Genomic DNA, 23,842 nt, shown 5'->3' with positions numbered 1-23,842 from the left:
ATGAAGGGTTAAAACAATATTCCTTTCCTTATTCCGTCCACTATGGGTCGCCATTTAAGCACAGGGAGTTTTGAATCCTACATGTAACATTCATCATGTGTACAGCCTATCACACAAGGGCCGAGGGGGTGCTGGAGCCGAACCCAGCCAACCATGGGCAGCAGAAAGGGGGACAGCCAATCGCAGGGAACATAATGAAACAGAGCACCACATACACTCACAATCACACCGACAGCAAGTGGGAATCGACCCCAGATTGCCTGAACTGAAGTCAAGTCAATCCTTGTACCATAATCATGAAATGATAATTCTTCATGAAAAAGAATGAAAGAAAGCAGCAACAACCTCACCACGATGTAACATATAAAAAAGAATATTTCCTGTTTTCCACTCTTTTAATGTTTAAGTATAAAAATAAAATATATTTCTCCAGTAAAATTCTTTTTGAAATGAAAAACAAACAAACAATGTATATACACATACATACACATACATATACATACATATAAATAATTTTTTTTTCATTTATTTTTCGAGACTAGCACTAGTTAGTACCCTAAAAGTAGCTGCGTTTCAACATTTTTTTTTTCAAAACAAAGGACCTCTGTATATGGTGAGTGTGTGGGGGGTGTACGTGAGAAAGCACACTCCAAATTAACAGACTACTATAAACACCCGACCCTTAGTGGAAAGAGAGGAGGCCCAAGCCCCTTTGCCCTTGTCAGCGTTTCCTTTTACGCACTGTCCACACATCCACAAAATGAGTCTCTCGCGTAAGTCTGTAACAGTTTGCCTGCGCTTGTTGCTGATATTTTCTAGTCTGCACTGGATTTCCACCTTCGAACTGACGCTTTTGCATACCAACGACAACCACGCGCGCATCGAGGAGACCAGCGGAGATTCTGGGAAGTGTCGCCCCGGGGGTCGCTGCTTCGCCGGGGTGGCGCGTCGCTTTAGCAAAGTGTCGCAAATCCGCAAGGAGGAGAAGAATGTTTTGTTTCTGGATGCCGGCGATCAGTTCCAAGGCAGTGTGTGGTTTAACTACTACAAAGGTGCAGAAGCGGCCCATTTTATGAACAAGCTGGGCTATAATGCAATGGTAAAATGTCTTTGTTTCCACGTTCGCTCTTGCCAGTGGAAACTTAAGTGCGTGTGTTTTTGTGCGCGTCTGTTTGTGTGCGCGTTTGTGCGTTTACGTGCGTGCGTCGCAGGCTTTCGGGAACCACGAGTTCGACAATGGAGTGGATGGCCTTATCGCGCCTTTCCTGCAGAATGTTAATTGCTCTGTGGTGAGTTCCAACATCAAACCGGACCAGACATTGGCAGCAAATTTTAGTCGCTATTATCGGCCTCACACGATACTCAGCGTGGGATCTGAGAAGGTCGCAGTGGTCGGCTATACCACCACCGAGACTCCTGTTTTATCTATGCCAGGTATAAAACCTTCATTTTGATTTGTTATTTTAAAGTGTAAACAGTGAGTGAATGCAGTTGTCCTTTTAAGGACACGTCTCTCATTGCTGTGGTCTCAACAAGCAGAATAGTCCTGTCCTATTTTGGTTCTAGAAATAAAAAGGAATAAATAAATACAATTAAAGACTGGTTAGAAGAGTACTGATTCGACTCCTGAAATAAAAGTAAAATAAAATAGATTTTTCCCCTTATATTGTTAGAGTTAAACAATAAGTGCATATAGAAAATATTAACATGTATTTCCTCTATTTTTGCCCAACTGTGACTCAGGCAGTATTATTTTTAGCTCTTAGTGACTAATCATAGTCTTACCCACGATGTCGTGAATGGCACTCAAAGTTTAGATGGCAGTTGATGACTTTTGACATCAATGTAAATAGCAGAATTAAATATAAATCCCTACTATTTTTCTTTCAACACAAACAAGCGGCCCGGCAGCCGAGAGGTTAGCGCATAGGCATCACAGTTTAGGAGCTGAGGGTTCAATACCAGGTCGGTCCACACTGTGTGGAGTTTGCATTTTCTCCCTGAGCTTACGTGGCTTTTGTCTGGGTACTCTGTTTTCTGCCCACATCCCAAAGACAAAGCAAAGTTGATCATAATGTTTAGCAACCTGACAGTTTTAGGATTAATTATACATTATTATAATATTAGAAAATTCGAGGAATATAGTAAAATATTTGACTTTTGTGATAATATGACAAATGATGCAAAATGTGATCTTCATTACATTGAATAATAATATACATTAGCATGTCTTAATTATCAAATTAAAACATGAAATACATTACATATAAAATCATTATTTCTAGTGAAACTAATAAGGCACTGTTTTATTATGTCGCACTATTATTTCATAACTGATAAACTGTCTCTCAATGAAAAGTACTTCAATTTGGTGACTCCAGGCTATAGTTAATTATGTACGCGTTTTTAAATTTAAGCCAAGGGCTGTTTGCAGAATTCAGAACTGCAATAACCTGTTTCTGAACATTCCCTTCCATCATGTGTTTGCATAATAGGTCCACACCTAAAATTTGAGGATGAAGTGGCATCACTGCAGATTGAAGTTGACAAGCTACATACACTGGGATACAACAAGATCATTGCCCTCGGACACTCCGGCTTTGACGTGGATAAAAAAATTGCTAAACGAGTGAGGGGAATTGACGTGGTTATTGGAGGACACACCAACACATTCCTATACACGGGTATGCCACAGTCTTTGGCAGAGTGAATAACTAGTTAACATGTCACCTCAGTTCTAAACTCAATTCCAGGTTCCGGCTTTCCTCCATCATTATGCATCCCTAAAGATGCATGATAGAATAATAGTGCACTCTAATTTGTCTCTAAGTGGGAATGTGCATGTGGATAGTTTTCTCTCTGTGTGCTCTGTAATTCATCTCTCCCGTAGCTTGATAATCTAAAAAAAGAGTTCATATTTTTTTCTAAATATAATAATGCCAATTCATGTTTAGTGATAAAGATTGTATTATTCCACCATGTAGGACCTGCTCCATCTACTGAAGTACCAGCAGGTCCATACCCATTCATGGTGAGGTCAGATGATGGCAGAAATGTGCCAGTGGTCCAGGCATATGCTTTTGGAAAATACTTGGGCTACCTGAAGGTTACTTTTGACCAGGATGGAAATGTTGTCAAAGCACTTGGAAACCCCATCCTATTGGACAGCAGCATACCTCAAGGTACACTGAAGTAACTGACTCAGTCTTGTCTGGGTGTGGAAGTATAGAGCATGAGTGTCAATGACAACATGACTGGCCCAAATTTAAGCTTGCTTCTTATTTTTATTTCCTTTATTAATTATCCAGATCCCAATGTCCTTGCTGAGGTTGAGAAGTGGAAGGAGCAACTTTCTCAGTACTCAAAGCAATATGTTGGACAAACATTAGTTTACCTCAATGGATCTTTTGAGGAGTGTCGTTTTCGAGAATGCAACCTGGGAAACTTGATTTGTGACGCGATGGTAAGGAATCAGAACTACTGCAAACTGCAAATTATCACATTTCATGGGAAACACAAGGCTATGTTTGACACACTACATTTGTCACTAACCACTGTTCCTACCTGTACATATTCTCATTGTTTTTTGTTGTGATGATAGGTTAACCACAATTTAAAAGACTCTGATGAACTGCAGTGGAATCATGTGGCTTCATGCATTTTAAACAGTGGAGCCATTCGAACTGCAATTGATGAGCAATACAAAAATGGTAAACTATGAAGAGGATGTTTGTATTTTTTAAAAAAAATACTTTTCTACTGCACAGTGATGGTTTGCTTAAGATGAGGGTAACATTTCAATGAGTGTCAACACAAAGCAAATTGTGTTGACACTACCAATTGATGAATGTGTTAGTGAAAGTTGTTTGCACTTCTCCATATTAGAAAATACACCTGAAATTCACAGATTTTGCAAATGGAAATACTTTAATAATGAGCAAAATTGGGATTCCTAGAGTATTTTAGGGTCCCGTGCAGTGGAAAAGCAAATTTGTTGCCGGCTCAAATGCAATTTGTATTCTACAATTGTTGTGTTTTCATATGACTTTTTACTTTTAGGCACCATAACAATGGAGGAGATACTCACCGTCTTACCATTTCAGCAAACTATGGACTTGATCCAGATAAAGGGATCAACTTTGAAAAAGGCTTTTGAACATTCCGTCCACAGATATGGAGGCATGCATGGAGAATTTCTGCAAGTCTCAGGTCTTGTTTTGATCTATTGAAAATGATAGAACAGTGTCATTATTAAGATCATTGCTTTGGAAAATTGACTTTGGTTGGTATCTGCACCAAGTGACAAAAACAGAAAGACAATAGGCCTCAGTATATATTGACTGGAGTTTGTTGCTTTAACCAAGGCATGCATTTTTATTTTTTCTTTGATAATAAGGCTAAATGGGACATGATGAGTAAAAACTAAGATTTACCTTTTTACATGATGTAGTTTTTGAGAAAAATGATGTCCACATCATAAGTGGACTCCAGCCAGGCCCTTGTAGTCCAAAACCTAACATTGTAGTCCTTATGTCCACACGTGAACACCAGGTCCTAGGAGGTTAGTGTATTAGTCAAGTACTTCGCATAGAAAAAAATATACAAAAACAATAAATATATTCTTCATTTTGAGATTGATTGTTGCCAAAAATATATATTTTTCACCCACGATTTTGCACATTTTCGACCCACAACATTTTCACCTTGGGATGCCCGTGCTTCATCTGCCATTGAGTTGAGGCTGGAGGAAATCTTGTATTGTAAAATTCATCTGGAAATAAATTAACATCAATCACGTTGGCCGTACAGTGTCAAGGGAGTTGTTCCGGAACAAATATCTTTTTTTTTTTCTTCTACACTTGCAGGCATTCATGTAGAGTACGACCTCTCAAAGCCCATGAACCACCGAGTCGCTTCCTTATCTCTACTCTGCACTGAATGTAGAGTGCCAAAGTACGAGCTACTGAACCTGGAGAAGATGTATACCGTTGTCATGCCTTCCTACCTAGTAGGTGGAGGTGATGGCTACACTATGTTAAAGGAAGAGAAGCTGAAGCATAATACAGGTAGGCATATGGACAGCATTTGAGCTGAGTCCTTCTTGTGTCTGTTATGTCTCAAAGTCATATCAGCTGCAATGTGTATTACAATAACAATCTGGTAAAAAAAATGGAAACACCATTCACTTAGAAAAAAACACATTCTTGAAACATGATTCAATTGTTCTACTTAAATTGCTTATGGGGATTTTCCAATTTACCTTGTTTTCCTCATTTTGACTTTTTATTTTTATAGCAATGTGAACCATTCCCCATCGCAATAACAATACAATTTCCACCAAAATTACACCCTAATTGAATGGAGTTCCACCCCTCAATTTTTCCTTTTTTTTCCATTGTTAACTGTGAACATGGAAACAATTCAGGACGAGGAAGATTCATGATATTGTGGCTCTATATTGACATTGAAGAGCCATTTTGCAATCACATTTTTCAGCTGATTTGACTCAACGGTCAACCATATTAAATCATTTTAAAAGCTATAGTTAGTGGAGAGAGAGGAAGATCCATCAAAACCAGACAACGACTTTGGATAATATGAAAATCACTGCAAAGTAATGATGCATATAAAACTGCTAGACTGGTGATTAGTCCAGATTGTATCTTTGCTCAAAGTCAGTCATCTTGAATAAGATGAGACGTAATACAAGTATAAAAATCCATATAAAAAGTCTACATATCACCTGTTCAAATGCTTTATAGTAGTGATGTTCAAGACCAATATAAATCATTTAATATGTTCTGCTCTTAGTTTGGATCTTGAATAGAAACCATTCAGAGAATGAAAGTAGTATTGTGAAAAGTAAACACCCATTAACAGCCACAACTATAGTTTTAAGGTGTGTCCACATTTGCAAATGTGGACACACCTTAAAAAACTATGATTGTGGCTGTTAATGATTAAACAATCTTATTCAAACATTTGCAATTAGTCAGCCACTGGATTATTGGACTATTATGAATGGTTTACGCTAGAGTTTTACAATTGATCAATTATTAAATTCATGTGTAATTGTTTTGATCAATTCATCATTTGGAGACAAAAAGACTAGAAAAAAATGGAATTTGAAGATCAATACATAGCTGCCAGGTTTCAAGACGAACAAGTACGACTTGAAAAGATATTGTCCTCAAGAAAAATAACAAGTACTTGAGTGGTGACTTGGCATGCCTTCAACCTGTAAAAACAAGTGCCCTAGAGAAGAGAGGAAATGAATAACCTTAGGAATGTTTAGGAGAACAGTAACTCATCTGCTAATTTCCAGTAGTCATGTTTGTGGTAAGTCTTCTTGCTCAGGTATGTGTTCTCACTACAACATTACCACAGAACATCGCTGAACCGTTGCACAATTTCATATTAAAATAATTATTACTAACTGTTCTTGGCATTATGTTGAGAGAATTAGCTCCAATTCTATTTGTTTAAAAAAAAACACTTGCTAGGACTTTGGAGTAAAAAAAAATGCATTTCTTTACTGACACATCCCAAATAATTCAAATATTTACCTCTTCCAGGTGATATGGACGTTTCAGTTGTGTCCAAATACATCTCTGTCATGAAGCGTGTGTACCCAGCGGTGGAAGGTCGGATTAAGTTCAAGAACAATGCTGCAGCATTTTCAGCCCAAAGTCTCTCCCTGCTGTTGTTGAGTTTATTCTTATCTTTGACACTCTCACGATGAAACTAGATGCAGCAATGACTGAACAGGTTTATTCTCAGGGGAGATTCAATATCAACCTGTAAGAAATGTCCCATGAATTGAAAAATATTTTTGATGCAATACAAGGTAATCCATTTTAGTGCAGTGGTTGTAAAAAGTGGACATGGCTGAAAATTGTAACTGACGTTCATTTTTTCTAGATTGTGTGATCAAAATACTTTTTTGACAACCCTGCTACATTTGTGACTCAGCATTGTGCAACTTGAAAATGATATTGGTACAAAAAAAATGTCCTAGTACAAGGAGTTTCATGATTTGAACTTCCATACCTCTTATCATCACAAAGGTTGAGATTACAAGAACACATAGTTATTCTTAGATCTACCAGGAGAAGTTTCTCCGCCAATGATTGTTACTTGAATGTAAGGAATTGGTAGTTAGAGAAAAAAATTGTGTGTGGATGTTTTCATAAAATTACCTGATTTAATTACAGAGAAATTGTATCACAATAGCTACTTTTTAATACTCCCTTAGGAGAAATATTGTGGCTAATATAGGCTCCAAATGCATTAAAATTTAAACCTTACCTACTCTCACATTGTTAGTACTTTAATTACATAATTGCATCGCATATTTTACTAATTGATATTTGTTGTACTGTGTGAAGTTATTACTTCTTAATCACCTCAAAATTTTCCCAAAAACTAATTATTGCTACTGCAAATGACAGTTTAGAATGTTTAGTCTTCAGTATAGCTGTACAGTATAAATGTTCTCAAACATCTTGATAATCAAACGAGTGTCTCTTTTTGCATAAATAAACAACCAGTTTGATGCTCCATATTGTCTTCATGCTTTATTTGTTACCTCCATTATTTTAAAAAAGGAATTTTAATCGAGAATTTTAAGTATTTTAAGTGAACTAAATGTATAACATCGCTTGCTACGCTGATAAAAATTAATCATTAAAATCCAACTTCCTCTTTCAAAAAAAGAAAAATGTAATTTTATTTTAGAATTGACAGTAATTGTAATTTCTGATTGGTGAAGGAGTTTAATGATTCAGTAAGAAAATAATCCCTCAATAGTTCTGAATGTCAGTGCAACACTGTTATTTATTTCACTTTAAATATTAATGTTTTACAATAGGAGAAACAAGAAAAACAGGTCTCTGCAAATATAAAAGTGCAATTAACGTGCATTGAAATGGTTAATTTTTGTCAGTTATACTAATTCACATCCAAGAAGCATTGATTGAAGAGTCTTTATGCACCTGAGGGGAAGATATAGCATAAGCATGAGAGAATATTTTGCATATACGTACCACATATACAGACAGAGGGTGGTAGTAATGCGTGGGATTTACTTGGTTACATTTGAGTATCCTTTTGAGGAAATGTACTTCTAAGAGTAGATTTACTACACCATACTTTCTACTCGAACATGAATAGATTTGTTAAGAAGAAACCGTTACTTTTACTAAATTAGGGCTACACTAGAGTCATTACATTTTTCCTCATTATTCTAAATACTGTACAATACAAGCTTCAGCAACGGGACAAAAATAATCGCAAGACTCCTGTATTGCAGTGGTTAGTGTTGTAGTCAATATGTTGAATACTATAGATTTTCCATAAACACAGCTAATACCTTGTTTAGTTCTGGGAAAAGTTCTTGAATAGCAATATCCAGAAGAACATAGGTCAGCTGAGAATTACAAATAACAAAAAAAAAGTGAGAGAAACATTTAGCCGGCTGAAATTAAACGTTTTCTAAATGAAATGCACAAAAGTACAATTAGAAAAAATATATAATTGAATATTCCCAAAATCCAAAAGTGGAGAGAAAAATACCTGAAGCCTTTTGTTCATTAAAAACGTTAAGATAAATTTTAAACATTCTTAACTGTCATACATGTACAAGCATAAATTCTATGCTGATAATAAAATTAAAATAAAGTTAAACAACTATCCCTGAGCTGTCAGACAAGTATTAGAGTAATAAAAAGGTATTTACAGAATGATATGGTCATCTCATGGTGTTATGCTGTTGCTATTTAACAGGTGTTGCATAATGCACTCTGAAATATGATATCCTCTTTTTATAATTTAGATTTGCTGTTCTATATTCATCCTCACAAATGGGAAAACCTTGGAAGTGAAGGCACAAACATTTCATTTTTAATTCAGTTAGATGTATAAATTAATTGTTTAAATACATATGTAAAAAATAATTTACTAGAATAAAAAGGTAACAAATCATTATCAATCAATCACATCTTTTTTTTAAATCATAGGTTGGCTATACCAAGTATAAAAGTTATCTAAATGCAAACACTAAATATTGACATTGTAGTCATTTCGATTTGTTTCTAAATACAAGAAATATGTTTGTAAATATGGGCGGAAACTGGCACAAGCTATGAGCATTGGAGTGGCCAATCCCTGAGTTTTAAAAAGAAACTGTTAGTCATTTCCTTAGCCACCCGAATGTTTCAGACAAGCCTAAACAGGGTCCAGGTGACATCACCTATTACTCAGCTTTTTGCTTCGCCCCTCCTGCTATGTAAAGGTTAGCACCGTCAGCGGCTATTCTGCAACTCCCTAATATAGTTCGCCATCAAGCTATGCCGTCAAGTTACAGCCCCACCCCAAGTCTCCAAATGCATCATCAGTCGGATGTTTTTTTTTTTTTTAAAGGCTTTGTCTAAGTGAGAAAAACAGCTAGCCGCAGGCATAGTGGCTGGCAACCATGTGTGGTGCAGCAACCTGCTGACAGCGGAAGCATTACAGTCAGCTATAATTCTGTCCCTCTTCACTGAATTGTTGGTTGTTTTTCCAAGTGAACTTGCCTTTAACCAATCAACTTTATGAAAAAAAAAACAGTTGTGTTAATTTCCTGAAAATCTTACTGGGACACTTTATAAGCTTCCACTACATATTTATCATTATGGGTACTCCATTACATGCACATGATGTTTTCTGAAAACATATCTGCATCACACTATACCAGAGTGTTTACTTTCCACTGCTAAGTGAAGTCAATATTTCACCTTGACAGGACAGGCTATTGAGCAATGGAGTAGGCGGTAGAAGAGGACATGAGCCATGCATGTGATGGTGTGGGCGAGTGTTGTTACCTGCTTGTTGACAACTGGCTGCTGAAGCCCATCAAAGAGTAGACATACGCCTTCATATTTTGCCTCCTCACCAATACATTTCCCCAGAAGGTCTACAGATAAACGTTTTTTGAATTGGCAGCCATCCTTTTAAACATCTCTCTGTCTTGTGAGGGGAAAATGCTGACAGGAAATTACCGGGAATGTATCTCATCATCTCTCCGAATGTCCTTTTTGCTCTTCTCTGCTTATCTTGAGCTGAGCGAGGGGGGCTGGTCTCACAGAAAACAGCATCTACGGGAGCAAGCAGATATTTTCCAGGATTTTTCACCTTTTTTTTTTGTAGAAATACACACTATATTGAGGTCACTAACCTTTTAGAAACATACTTTATAAAGAAGCTTATCTATGAAAACATGATATGAAACTTCATGTTTGTGTTGTAATTTCCCATTCCTAATCCATAATTCCTAAATGTATATAACTTGCTTTACCAAGGGCCAAATTCTGTTTTGGGGCACAATTTGTCAACGGACACTAATTAATGTATTTTCCATTCTATGATCTGGTGCCTCCAAATAAAATATTGTATTAAACAACCTTTACTTTAATGGCTCAATTGAAATGAAACATATTTTTAGAAATTGATGAATGTAAGGATATCCTATAGAAACATTTAATGATTAACATTTTTTTCCTATGAAATAATGTGTTATTATTCTATTTCCTAAAACAGTGAAATTTACGGAAGAGGATTCTGGCTACAGGTTTTTATCCTCTTGCATGAGAATTGGGGTTTGGTGACTGTAAACTACAAGTAAATTTAAAAAAAAAAATCCAATAATTTCACTACTTTGTAGTAAACCTCTGTACATATGATATATCTTATATGATAACAAGATACTTCATTCGCCAGCATTTAAGATTCAATGAAGATCACCTCTCAGCAGAGTGATGAGGGAGATCAGACGGTGCTCTTCTACCATCTGATTCAATTTTTGTTGAAGGTAGCAATCAGTATAGGCCTCAAGCGTGTTCTTAAACAGGATCCTTCCACCCATCAAGAGATGGTGCAACCAGTCAGGAATGTGGAAGACAACTCGACCTGTCAAATCAAATTAGGACCTCACAATGTGTCATAATGGTTATTACAATTAACCATGACAATTACACATGGATGCTGATGATCATTGTACATACTTACCAACATACATTAAATAGTCATACACGCCCTCCACAGTAAGGATTTCCATGAAGTAATTTTGGTTGTGCCTCTTTTCTGCCATTTCAGACCGGTTGGCATTGTTTTTGAAGAGATCATTGAAGAGCTTTAAAAAAAAACAATTAGGTTTTAGTTTTTTTTTTTTTTTATATATAATGAATATATGTTATATTTTTACTATTTTTGAAGTTTATAAGACACACCAGTCAAAGAATACACAATGAAAAGGAGTAAAAATATACTAAAAGTTGGACTGGAGTGTAATTTGCTTCTTTGGGAGGGTAATTTTCTCTATTTTATCAGAAACCAAGGACAAATACATGTTAAAGTACTAGTAGTAAAATGGAAAAAAAATAGGGCTAATTGGCATCTGAAAAACATAAGTGTATCCAGATATTCATAGCATAAAAACATACCTGCTAAATAAAAACACCTGCAAATAATGAACGTTACAAACCTTTTTGTCATTTTCTGAAGTGGGGCTGCGGATGGTGAGTTCGGGCCGGCTAGGTTTGGGTTTGGGTGACTCACAAGAATTAAAGTAGGACTGGATGAATGGCTCTAGATGTTGTCCTTTCTGATGAAGAAAAAGCACAGCTAACAGTACCAGTATGATAATATAAATCATGTTAGTGCACCATAATAAACATAGTCATATTTCATATATTTAAACTAAAGGGAAAAAATGGGGAGTTATTAATAAATGTGTTAGTGGTCAAATACTTGTGCCATTCTGTCTTCATGGTACTTTTAACACAACAGTTTTTGTGCAGAAAAATGCACTGAAATACTACAATGATTTGGTAAATAATTTAGATGCCCCACTCTCAACTGTCTAAAAATTACAAAGGAAGCATGTCTTTGCCTATAATATTCTCAGCTAACTACTACCTATTATACTTCTGAAATCTCATGGTAAAGACTTGCACGCACACTTCCAGCATTAGGAAAGTCTCACTCACCTCTTTTATCAGTTTGCTGGGCACTGATTTAATGATTTTTCCTGTAAAACAGGCATAATTATTCTTAGTGATGAATGGTCATGCCATGGTGTGACGTTTGGATCTTGTCCGAGTCACAAATATCCCTTCAGAGCAACCCAAGGTCAGATCGATCAAACACTTGGCATTCCCAACAAAGTCCCCTGCTAAAAAAAAATAATCCCTTCGACGAGATTTTAGTCACATTCTTTTTTTTTCCCCCAACCCACACAGTTTGTCTCATACTGTACCAAGGTTAACATCAGGCAACATCTTGTCCAAGAACTGCGACTCCATGCTGTGAGGAGACAGGAAGTCTGCAAGAAGTTGGCTATTGCTCAGCTCGGGGTGCTGTAGGAGTTTCTGCACAATAAAATTATAAAAATCTTTAGAGAAAACATGAGCAATGTTATAAAAATAATATCGCCTGCAAAAGCAAATGGCAAAGTTTACATGAAGTGTTATGATCCTTGATTAGCCAAGTCATAAAATTGAATGACATGGTTGTACTGCCTTATTGTAAAGTGTATTTTTTTTACTTTAGTCACCAAATTTGGTTTATGGTTTTATAAATGGTCAAAATTCTTGTCTGCATCTTTTTTAATGCATTGCGTGTTTTCTGTACGACTTTGAATAACAAAGGAAGACCTTTGATATTTACTCTGGTCCAGAAAATAAGTTTCCTTTCCAATGCATCTGGCACAGTGACGCAATTCCAGTGAAGCCATGAACTTGAAGATATAAAATTTGACACTCTTGTGACCATAAGGAGAACATTCAGATGAATTAAAAATAAAAATCCTCATATTGCTCCTTTCCTCAAGTCATCTGTTTTAAAGTGATTGCGAGATCCAATGAATAAAAACTTAAGAAATTAGTACAAGCCCCCGGCTGTTGCTTGTAGTTAGTTAGTTGGGATAGGCTTCAATACCCTCCGCGACCCCTGTGATGATAAACGTCTCAGAAAATGAATATATTATCAGCAAATGGCAATTTTCCAGAAGCATAAATCCTCTCAGCATTGGGCAGCCAAAGGGTTAAAATAAAACAACACACAATGATTTACACCAACCACATTTAGCTTTGTGTGGGAAGAAAGAAAGTGGAATTTAAAAAAATGACTGAGGTTTAAGTTTTACAATTTTGTTCCCCTGCCACACCAAAATCAATATGCCGCAAAGGGAGAAGAGGACCGTGAAAATGAACTTGATTATACAGTGGGAAAGACTTAAGCAATATATATATACTTGAGAATAGAGTTCTCATAGAATTAAGCAGCTAATGGCTTAGGCACCCACCTGAAGATACTCTTGAAACTCCTCTCTTTTGGATGACAGGAACTCATAATTTTTGGGGCCAATGATTCTCTTAGAAGGCAACTGTGCATCAGGAAATGAACCTGCAAGATCATAAATTGAGTGAAATTCTTAACTCTAGCAGGAAAATAAGAGTTCCTTAACAATGTCATGCACTATTATTTGATTTGTTTTGGCTGTCTAGACCAAGGACATAAATATAGTGGCATCTCTGAAAATAAAAACCTACCGTGAAATTCGGTTAGCTTTGACTCAAGGACGTAAAACTCCAGATATCTTCTGTATACAGACCAGTGCTCAGTCTCGTGACCCACTGTAGTGAAACAAAAGAGAAGCTGGTTTTCCAAGTTTTATAAAAGGAGAGCAGTCAGAGTTGCAAGCTGGTTTAATATGCCAGCCAAAAAAAACACCACCTAAATCGTCATGCGATTCTTTGTCACATTCAAAGACTAGAATCGAATAGTGTACACAATTTGGTTTATCAAGCCTAAGATTAATCATGTTGTCAGATGTGGTATCTTGAAAATATAACATTATGTACTTAATTAAACATGATAATAAAGGCAAAATTGTGTCAACAATTTTGAAATGCCTTTTACAGCAATTATAACAGCAAATTGTGTAATCTGAATGATCCAAAAGGGCTACATTGAAGCCAGCCACTTATAATCTTTTTATGCTCTGTGTTTTCTTCATTTCAGTGCAATGAGAGAATGAGCCATGTGGAAAGTGAATCACTGCACTATGGGTGGAAAGTTAAGAGTACAAGTTTCCACTGGCTCTATGACTTAAACTACTAGGACGCAAGATGACAAAAAAAATACATCATTCATTCACTTTTTAAATATGGAGTTACATTAAGTGTGTGATATGCATATACAATATATTGACGGTTAACTCCCCCAGATATTTAGACTCGATGTATAATCCTGCCAAATGTAACATGCTAACCACTTAACCACTCTCCCACCGGGGCTGTCGTTTTTTTCTACTAGATTTTTTTGTTTTACAATTGTTCTTTGTTTTTTATTCAACTCATTCTCATATTGGTATATACTTAAGAAATAAAAATTTATACTTCTGATATGTAGTCAGAGGACAGTGTCCAAGCAAGACTTTGTGAATACTTCATCAACTACATATTGTTGCAAATTCTTTGAAAACTGAGCACAACTTGGTTCATTGAATGTGAAATTGATTTTTCTAATATGAATGTCTTGAAAAAATGGTCATAGAGTAAACTATTGGTATAAAGGGATTTACCTGCTTTGCGGTCATTCCGTTCCACATCAATGCAAAACACTGGAATTCTTTCCCTCTTCACGTCATCATCATAGGAATCAATGTAAGGAATGGTTATGTTCCAGGCAGACAGATTCCGTGGGGTGCTGGGAGTGGAGGCCACTTCTATCGGGGAATCATCCTCCAGCACCATCATGGCTTCTTCCACCTAAAAAAAGTAGTAGGAAAGTGAAGAATTTAATCATCATCCCACCATATCAAATTCATTCTTTTATGGTTAAGGGAAGTGAAGGAGAATTTAATCATCTTCCCCACCATATCCAATTCATTCTTTTATGGTTAAGGAAAATAATGAGAAAGTAATCCGTGCATACATCTGTTTTATTGAACTTAATTTGGACGGTTTTCTTCATGCAAATTTCTATTTACATTAAATCAAACGAAATGAATTTTCTGCATTCAACATTTTTTTTTCTAATCTGTAGTCACTGAACAAACAGGGAAGGATTGTTGGCAATACTTGACTGAAGTCAAGGGAAATCTCATGAAAAACAGGATATCCCCAGATGGCAGTGAAGATTATACATGCAGGAACACTGCTCTAAGTCATTGAGCCAAAGCCATTGTACTGCAGCAAATGAGTGTGCCCTAAGAGTTTATTAGGTTTATCTCAGTAGTAAATTTAGTCTCTACAATACACCAATAACGTATTAATTATTCTGCACCTTAGAGAGCAATGTAAAGTCAATGGCAAGTCGATAAATGTCCTTACACTCTATGTGTACCCTAATCTCAGACAAAACCATTATTATTTTAACAAACTATTTATCTTGCACACTGAAATGTTTTGCTAATTCCTTGGCTTGAGAAAGAAGAGGAATTGAGATAATGAATTTGCAAACTTGTTTTTTTGACTCACTGACGCCCTCGCGTGATACATTTCATGACACTGCAGAACAGTGTTGTAGAAATGTCCATATACTTAAGTTTCTAAGGAAAACCAAGTCTGATCTTAGGTTTAATAAAAGAGTCACATCTACAAACCACTTTTAACAATAAGACATAATGAGGACACATCAGAATACATTTACTTTAATCTACTTTAAATTATGCAAAAATGAGTATGTATGTGTAGCTTTGCTTTACCAAATCGTCCTCCCCCTCTACCAGTCCATAGGCTGGTAGCATGGCTCCCTCCAGGGTTGTGCTCTTGAAAACCCCCTTGATTTTGCTGCCAATGCGGCTGATCCCAAAGGACTCGCCTCTCTTTGACGTGTTCCTGTGGGCCAAAGGGGAAGGGGGCTTATTAGACTGTGTTTAATTGAAGAGATGTGCTTGGCTTCAGAAAAATGCCAAGGCAGCTTAACAAAATGACAGGGACGGAATTGCAGTGCATAGCAAGGGAGGGAAGCATCGACAAACTGCTATGTATATAAATATATATCGCTTACCGGAACAATGAAAGCGAAAATAAAAAGCGAACAGCGATTTCATGAGCAAATGTCTTGATTTAACAACAAAATAGTGGCTGACAGAAGGTTGCCAAACACATCAAAAGGATTAAGCTTGGCAACATCAGGCATCTTGAAAGGATTATTATTCAAAACCATGAGACACCTTTCTCTGACTGTTAGAGAAATGCCAAATGGGGGAAAAAATATTAATTGAAAGCATGCAGCAACAAGTAAAAATTAATCAGAACCATGGTACAACACAGAATACTTATTGGGATCTTCTAAAAACAATAAACCCTTGAAGTTCAGTTGACCTAATGATCAAGAACCCATGTTAAGAACTACAATTTAAAGCTGCATCCAGCAAAGTAGTGTGATAAAAACATGCCCTAAAAGATGTGAGATTATTTTAAATAGCCTCTTGCTAAAAGTAAGGTGTAAGAGACTATACTATTGATGTACCTTGGCTCTTTTTTAACTTGCTTTGTTTAGGTTAACCTGCCTTGATTTAAAAAAAAATTATTTATGTATGGACCAACTTTATTTTGGTGCAATTTAAAATCCTTTAAAAAATCCATCATGTTCAAGCAAAACACAATAAACTCTGATCATTTGAAAAACCTCAGTTACAATTTGTGACTTCCTGGGAGTGTGTTAAAAAAGGAACAAAATATCGAGAAAAAAAAGTGATACTATCCATGTTCCCCTTTCATTCAAAACACAAGTTGCACTGCATACATACAACATGTACATGTGTATACAGACAGAATATTAGGGATGTCTTTTAGGAATAAAACCTAGGAAATAACATTGAAGGTCAGGACACAAAAACAAATGAGATAGGCTGCATGCTGCTGTTTGGTTGGTTGAGAATGGTGTGGGTTGCCAGACTGGCACGTCAAGGGGATTGCATGACATCAGACTGAACTACAGCTGGAGTTATGGATGGACCCTGACTTACTTGGGTGATAAGGAGTGGCGGTGGGATAGAGAGCCATATGGAAAAGTTGTTAACGAGGGCTGCGCATGGAGGGAGTTAAAAGATGCAGGTGAAGAACTGCCAGAGGCGGTGAACTGTGAGGAGGGGGACTCGGGGCTCCAGTCCCAGGAACTATAAGCAGAACAGGATTATGCCCCAAAGGACACAAAGGAGGGAGAATGGATCATACCAAGGCAAGCAGTATGGCAGTGACAGAATCGGGGGGTGGACCCATAGCATGGCGTGGCTATAGGAGCCAATACATACAGTCGATGGACTAATGTTAGGAAAGAGAGCTTGAACGGATGAGGATGTTAGTTCAGTCTCCTCAATGCTGCCATGTTAAAATGCAGTATGAGTGTCTCTTCTGCTTTGAAAACTGCCTTTGTAACAAAGTAACAACATGAACGCAACATCAGTTATCCTCAGATTCCAATTTATATTTTTAAAGATCTCTTTTCTGTAATGGGCCAACAAGAGAGCAACCAAAATGTCAACCATTAAAAATTTCCGAAATCCACAATGTACATGCATATTCAAATGAGATGCATAGAACTGCAATTTACACTTATACAAGTATATTAATATTTGCACTTTTTAAAAGGGATATTAAATTAATTTAAAGGTGAATAATATAAATATGTAATGGTTGTCCAAAAGCTCTTTATAATTGCAGTTGTTCACAAAGAACAAGAGACTGGTAATAGTAAAAATTGTTAGTTTATCAGACCTTCAATTAACCTTAAGCCTAAGTACTAAAAGAAACACATTTAGGAAAGTGTTTTAATGAACGCATCATTTTGATAGAACATCACTTCTATTTGGCATGCCGTTTTAAGGTCAACTAATGATGGAATTGTTAAAAAGGCAGTATACTCTTGTGTAGAAGAGTCAAGCAAGAATGGCATGTCAACCAGCCACTGTTTGGATCAGGACATTTATTCCTTGTACTCACCGGATGTCATCCATACTGATGCTATTTCTGGAACAATACGCATAAGTAGTTAGTAGAGGGACCTGGGGCCATAAATGCACCCAACCTCCTGAGAGGTAGAAACGAAGACTTAAATCACGTCGCTGACTTAAATATCGGGCGACCTGAACTGTGTTGCATTCCCACTTTGTTTCCTCAGTATGTGTACAAACATGAAAGAAAATGACACCTACCTACTCATTTTAGAATTCCTGGCAGGGGACTCGGCTCCCCTCAGAAGTTGGCGAAAGTACTAAAAGAGATAAAACAAAAACAAAAAAAAGAGTTATTGAAAGGATTACCATCATGATAAATCAACAAATCAAATGGTTTAACACCACATTTTGCATCAATATAGCCACTAGGATTAAATACAGTATGACTGACATAAATACGATTGGTTTTATGAACTCTATGCATGGAAAAGCAGTATCATATATCATTTTGTTTTTTAGTACTTAGATTCAAGCAGAAGAGTGGTGTGCTCTTTACAATGGTTGCCTGCTGCTTCACTTAACTGAGCCTATTGAAATTAACTCCAAGGGGTGAAATTGGTCTTGGCAGCTTGGCTTAATGCCAGAGTCGCCTCGTTGGTCACAGTTGGGTGTCTCGTAGAGATGACAGTGAGGATTGGTATGGAACAATTGACTCAAATAAACTCTAATCCCAGTCCTTTTTGAGATCAACCAAATTAGATTTTAAAAGTCAGAAACACTGTTGTGAAGGATTAGAGGGGTAAAGGTAGCATGCAATGCCAGCAATGTGAGGTGATTCCCTGTGAGTGTTGATAAATTGACATCCTATTCTTTCCTACCTGATTGCTAATCCTGTCAACAACAATGTAATTTAAGTGTACCTAGATGAGCTTATACATGTGTGAACCACATCAACATGTTTTAGTGATGCAGAAAAACGCAAGTGCTGTGGGGCAGCCCAACGCTGCATCTCCCAAATGAGGGGGAAGGGAAGGCGACACACCACTCCCCCAAACCCGCAGCTATAGTGGACGAGACGTTAGCTCCCTGGGAGCCCAGACCATCCAAGTCGCCACCAGCCAGCCATTGGAGAGAGGACGATGAGACCCCTCAACCCCAAACACACCCTCTAGCACCGATCTGTCCAGACCCCACCCGACCAGGCCAACAGAGGGACCCCTGCGGTCACACTTTGCCCAAAAATCTGAAGGAAAAATGATGAATTTGGGGGTAAATTAATTTGTTGTCTTTCTATGTTGCTGTGCTTACTTCATCACTGTGGCAGAACATGGGTGTGAAAACATTCTCAAGGAGAGAGAGGACATGCTCGTATGCTTCAAACAAGCATCTCATGGTCTGAAGTTTCACAACCTCCTCATAAGGGCCCTCAGCAACTGAAAAAGCACAGATCATAAAATAATTAGTATGAAACGATGTAATGTACTTAGTTGGCGTTAGCCAGAAATCTTCATGTGAAACAGAAAAAAATGTGTAGTTATTAAAACACTTGACACGCGTTTAATTTAAGCACATCCCGGTAGAAAATAAATAAATAAAATAGTAAAAAAGTATGTTACACACCGTTTCGTATTTCTTCCACAATGAAGGGGTCGAAGCGAATCTTGTCGATGCTCTCGTCTAGACAGTAGGTCTCATAGATCTTCTTTACCTCCTCATGAAGCATAATTTTCTCAGAGTCAGGTAGCTCTGGGCAAAGTATTCTGTCGTTGAACTCCTCTGTGACAAAATTGAAAACAGTCACTGATTAGTTTATGTTGAGTAGATCAATTAAGTGCTTGCATGGACAACTGAGACAAGTTCTCACAAATATTACTTCACGACGATGTTTTGCAAATAACATTAGGAAAATAATACATTATATATTCAAGTAGGCAACATTTTAAAAAGGAGAACACTTGCCCACTGCAAGACAGAACTGAAGAACATGGACGGCTCCCTCTTGCTTCAAAAAATTCATGAAGCGGAAGAGGAGGTCTTGCTGCTCTCTTATTTCTTTTAACTCCAGTTTTAGAACCTGGGAAAAATAGCAATGTAAAGTAAATCCAATCTTAATTGAATTTATCATATGAAATTAAAAGAGGGCATATTTTCATCTTGATGCATTGTTGGATAAGGGCTTACTGAAGGCTTTGTGCTACGGGGATCAGAGTATTTTTGAAGAAAAGGAACCAGCGTTGAGGTTGGCTCTGTTGCTTCTTCAGGCTTGTGGAGAGAAAACAGTTTTTTTTTATTATAATGTATTTAAAAAAGTAAGCACTGAATTTGATGTTAAAGTTAATTTATCAATAGTTTCAACAATAACTTACCGGGGAATTGTCAATGAAGATCAAAAGGAAATGATTCACCGTATCCTGAAACGGAAAGCAGGAAATATCAAATGTCATATGCTCTGTGCATAATGCGACTTTGACAATTTTGGGCTGTTTTTCTAGTTTTGAGTTCATTAAGTTGGTAGACTCACAGGATCAGCCAAAAAGTCCATAGAAGGGAGAAAGACAGAACCAGCCATGACTTCTTTTATCAGCAAAGTGAGTGATCTAAGAGGAATGAAAATGCTCATTGTAAAAGACAATGTGTTTTGACATATAATCAAATATCATAAAAATACATTGTGTGGCATGCAGATTACCTGCAATCAGTAGCTTTAGGTGGCAAGATATAGGGAAAGAGCATCTCAGTCAATTTTCTGAGATAGAGAAGCTCATCTCTGCGACTGCGTAGCGCTACATGAAGGTCAGGACCATACTCCTCCAGGACAGCTTGTTGAAGAAACTCAGCACTTTTCACTAGAGAAAAGAGAGTAAAAATAGCTTTTTTTTCAGGGAAAAAATACACTTGCTATTTTGCCCATACTGAGCAAGGATAAGAACAAAAGAGTAGATATTTGGCATAACTCCATCTGTTTTTTTTAATAATTAAATAAGTTGTATTGATATTTATGTGAGGAAAATAGACACAATAACTATCATCACCTCGCTGTCGAGCTTTGGCAATTATTTCAATGTGCTTCATGGAGGCTTTCAGAAGCTTCCGTGTGATAAGGGACGCCACGTCAACCTGGGACACATTTTTTTTTGTAAAAGAATGTATTCTTTATGTATTTTGGATTCCATTTTTCATCTCGACTTGTCACCTTCTGGATACGGCGGACCAACACAGCAGCAAAGAAGCGTAAAGTCACCCTCAGCTCATCAACAAATGCCTCATCGTCTGTGACATCTCTGAAAAATAACACCATTATACAGCAGTCACATAACAATGTTATCTTTTATGGATGCACTGCACAATAATGAAAGTTCTAACTCTTAAACACAAGTACCTATAAAGTGTATAGAGAGTGTAAATCAGGGAGACAACTTGACAAATAAAAGAAGTCCTACCTATACCAGGGATAGACAAAGTTTTCAAGAACTAGCTCCAGAATCTATTTGAAAAGGGAGACATACATTCACCAAATTTGTAATGACTAAACAATTTGGAAGATGAATGAAAGAATGTTTTGTCATGTTTAGTCAAAATAAAGGAGAAATTAAATTTTTTACCTCTGAAAGAGAAGCATCCACCTTAGAGGAAACTTTCAGCTCAAGCCATGGTTGGTAGTTTTCCAATAGTAAAGTAGGTCTAAAAGTAAAATGATGAAAATTACACCAATAAAGGAAAGATTGGGTCTCAGTTTCATACGAGTGTTGACAGATATACTAATATTTGAAGATTTTCAACAGTGGAAAATGTATTCTGGTCTTCATTTGACTGCTTATTTATTTATGGAATATCATAAAATCAGTTACAACAGGAGAAAGGTTAGAGACATTCCCTTTAGTTTCAGTGTAATATGTTCGCGTGTGGTTAATTTTGAGACCACTTCTACTTCATCTACCACCATCATGCTTATTTATTTATTAATTAATATATTTATTACCTATTTATTTATGTCTAAAATGTCTTTTCCCATGTCTGTATTCTAACCCTCTTGCTACTGTGACAATGAAATTTCCCAAATATAGGATGAATAAAATTATCTCATCTAATCTAATCAATTTAATAGTAATTTGAGCCAGTACTACCTGTGTCTTTTGCACCTGATCTTCCCACAAACAGCACAGCTGTGTCCAAGCGGAAACAACTCCTGCTGGTAGGACTGCGAAAAAACAAACACACACAATCTAATTATGCACAAACGCCACTGTATGCAAAAAAAAAAAAAATCATATGAAACATTTCCTACTGGATTTCTAATTTTTCCGCAAAGACACTACAGACCTAATTGTTACATTCTTTTTGTGAGGAATTGGAGTCATGACATTACCAGTGTATATATGCCCTACTCGTCCGGTTTGAGAGGACGCAGCATCTACTTCTTGTTGATTTATGCACTAATTGTAGCTGTTCCCAATAAAATATGCACTGTGTTATATCACACAGTTATACAGATGGATAGAAAGCACAATAACAATCGGTGAAGGATAAACTGGACTCGTTGACCGCACAATAGTTGACGAGAGTTTACGAGACTGTATGAAAAAGCTTGGTATGCAGCCCTAAAAGCAGAGAATTATTAGGGTCATAAATATGCTGGTTTAATACTAGATTAAAAACTACAACTGTCATGCGGATGTGCGAAATGGATTAGCGCATCGGCCTCTCAGCTCCAGTGTCCTGGGTTAAAATCCAGGTCGGTTAACCTGTGCTGAGTTTGCATGTTGCCCCGGGCCTGTGTGGGATTTCTCCAGGTACTCCAGTGTCCTCCCACATTCCAGAAACATGCATGGTAAACTAATTGGACACTCTAAATTGCTCCTGGGTATGAGTGTAAGAGTGAATGGTTGTCGGTCTCCATGTGCCCTACAATCGTCTGGCTGACCAATTCCGGCCCGAAGTCAGCTGGGATAAGCTCCAGCACCCCCGACACTAGTGAGGATAAGGCAGTTCAGAAAATGATTAAAATAATTTAAAAAATTGAAAAACTGTACACACCCACGCGCATAAACATTCACACTCCAAATAAATTGGGAACACTGACAATGTATTTGGACAACCAGTATAGTACCTTGATCTTTGGCTTTATGTTGACCAAGATGTTTGGCAACAGAGACTCTGGTCCCAAAGAGCAGTAGAAAGTAACCACACCAGCCAGAAAGGACCAGACCACCATCATGATGTGAATATACCTGAGCAAAAAAATGAGAGCGAAAGTTGGGAGCTGCCACATAAAAACGGCCAGCGCAACGTACGCACACAACTGTTACCTGTTTAACAGCACGGTGGATAGTAGCAGGACTAGTAGAAGGAAGCAGAAAAGGGGGTATTGTCGACCCATGTCTCTGAGCAGATCCAGTTTCATTTTGCGCCGTATACGTTGAAAACAAACCCGGAATCTTCCCATTGTTTTTTCCCTTCAGCATAAAAACGTACCACAAAATAAACGACACGCCATGGCGCTACGATGGTCAGTAAATAACTGTCGAAGACGGACACCATGATGAACATTATTCCATGATCAAAATGTAGCTTACCTATCATGTCATTTGTGAGGCGGAGTGGTCACGTTTCGGTATAAGTCGCTTGCTAACGTTACATGGTGTATTGGGAAATAGGGATCGGGGTAAATATTAGCCCCTGCATTTGATGTTTACCGGCCGATCTTGTAAAGTTGAGCTAAAGGCTACTAGTATCATTCTGTGCTGTCATTTGAGACGCACAAGGGGCGTCAAACAGTGGAGGGCTGCGTGCGCTTCATGGTGACGTCACATCGGCCCCACCCCACTTTACACGCGTTTATGACAGAATTTGGATAAATAACTACCCGATATAAAAGGAAAGAAACGTATGTGGTTGTGAGAT

General features: G+C 37.2%; 2 protein-coding genes across 6 annotated transcripts; one reads left to right on the top strand and one right to left on the bottom strand.

Moving 5' to 3' along the window:
* Positions 1-678: 678 nt before the first annotated feature.
* Positions 679-7,562, top strand: nt5e (5'-nucleotidase, ecto (CD73)). Its single transcript, XM_077731920.1, has 9 exons — positions 679-1,099; positions 1,212-1,434; positions 2,496-2,684; positions 2,985-3,182; positions 3,309-3,463; positions 3,602-3,710; positions 4,060-4,209; positions 4,866-5,066; positions 6,576-7,562. Exons 1-9 carry the CDS (start codon positions 761-763, stop codon positions 6,740-6,742), a joined length of 1,731 nt encoding a protein of 576 aa, XP_077588046.1. The 5' UTR covers positions 679-760; the 3' UTR covers positions 6,743-7,562.
* Positions 7,563-7,809: 247 nt separating this feature from the next.
* On the bottom strand, positions 7,810-23,740 carry snx14 (sorting nexin 14). 5 transcript variants are annotated; one of them, XM_077731139.1, is made up of 31 exons: positions 23,515-23,739; positions 23,248-23,394; positions 23,049-23,169; positions 22,066-22,139; positions 21,544-21,622; positions 21,382-21,425; positions 21,135-21,222; positions 20,974-21,058; positions 20,631-20,787; positions 20,463-20,538; positions 20,308-20,352; positions 20,123-20,203; positions 19,901-20,015; positions 19,562-19,717; positions 19,250-19,374; positions 18,200-18,258; positions 17,988-18,014; positions 17,015-17,164; positions 15,746-15,878; positions 14,621-14,807; positions 13,587-13,670; positions 13,340-13,440; positions 12,293-12,404; positions 12,024-12,064; positions 11,519-11,638; positions 11,044-11,167; positions 10,780-10,944; positions 10,038-10,133; positions 9,861-9,952; positions 8,372-8,428; positions 7,810-7,994 (listed from the first exon to the last, which is right to left on the bottom strand). In XM_077731139.1, exons 2-31 carry the CDS (start codon positions 23,382-23,384, stop codon positions 7,956-7,958), a joined length of 2,970 nt encoding a protein of 989 aa, XP_077587265.1. In that variant the 5' UTR covers positions 23,385-23,394; positions 23,515-23,739; the 3' UTR covers positions 7,810-7,955. The 5 variants fall into 5 exon arrangements, with proteins under 5 accessions (XP_077587265.1, XP_077587267.1, XP_077587268.1 ...); XM_077731141.1 differs by lacking the exon at positions 8,372-8,428 and having other exon boundaries at positions 23,515-23,740; XM_077731142.1 differs by lacking the exon at positions 17,015-17,164.
* Between the last annotated feature and the right edge of the window lie 102 nt (positions 23,741-23,842).

The sequence above is a fragment of the Stigmatopora nigra genome, chromosome 13 (assembly GCF_051989575.1).
Source record: "Stigmatopora nigra isolate UIUO_SnigA chromosome 13, RoL_Snig_1.1, whole genome shotgun sequence".
Classification (NCBI taxonomy): domain Eukaryota; kingdom Metazoa; phylum Chordata; class Actinopteri; order Syngnathiformes; family Syngnathidae; genus Stigmatopora; species Stigmatopora nigra.
This window is presented reverse-complemented; position numbering and strand designations above follow the sequence as displayed.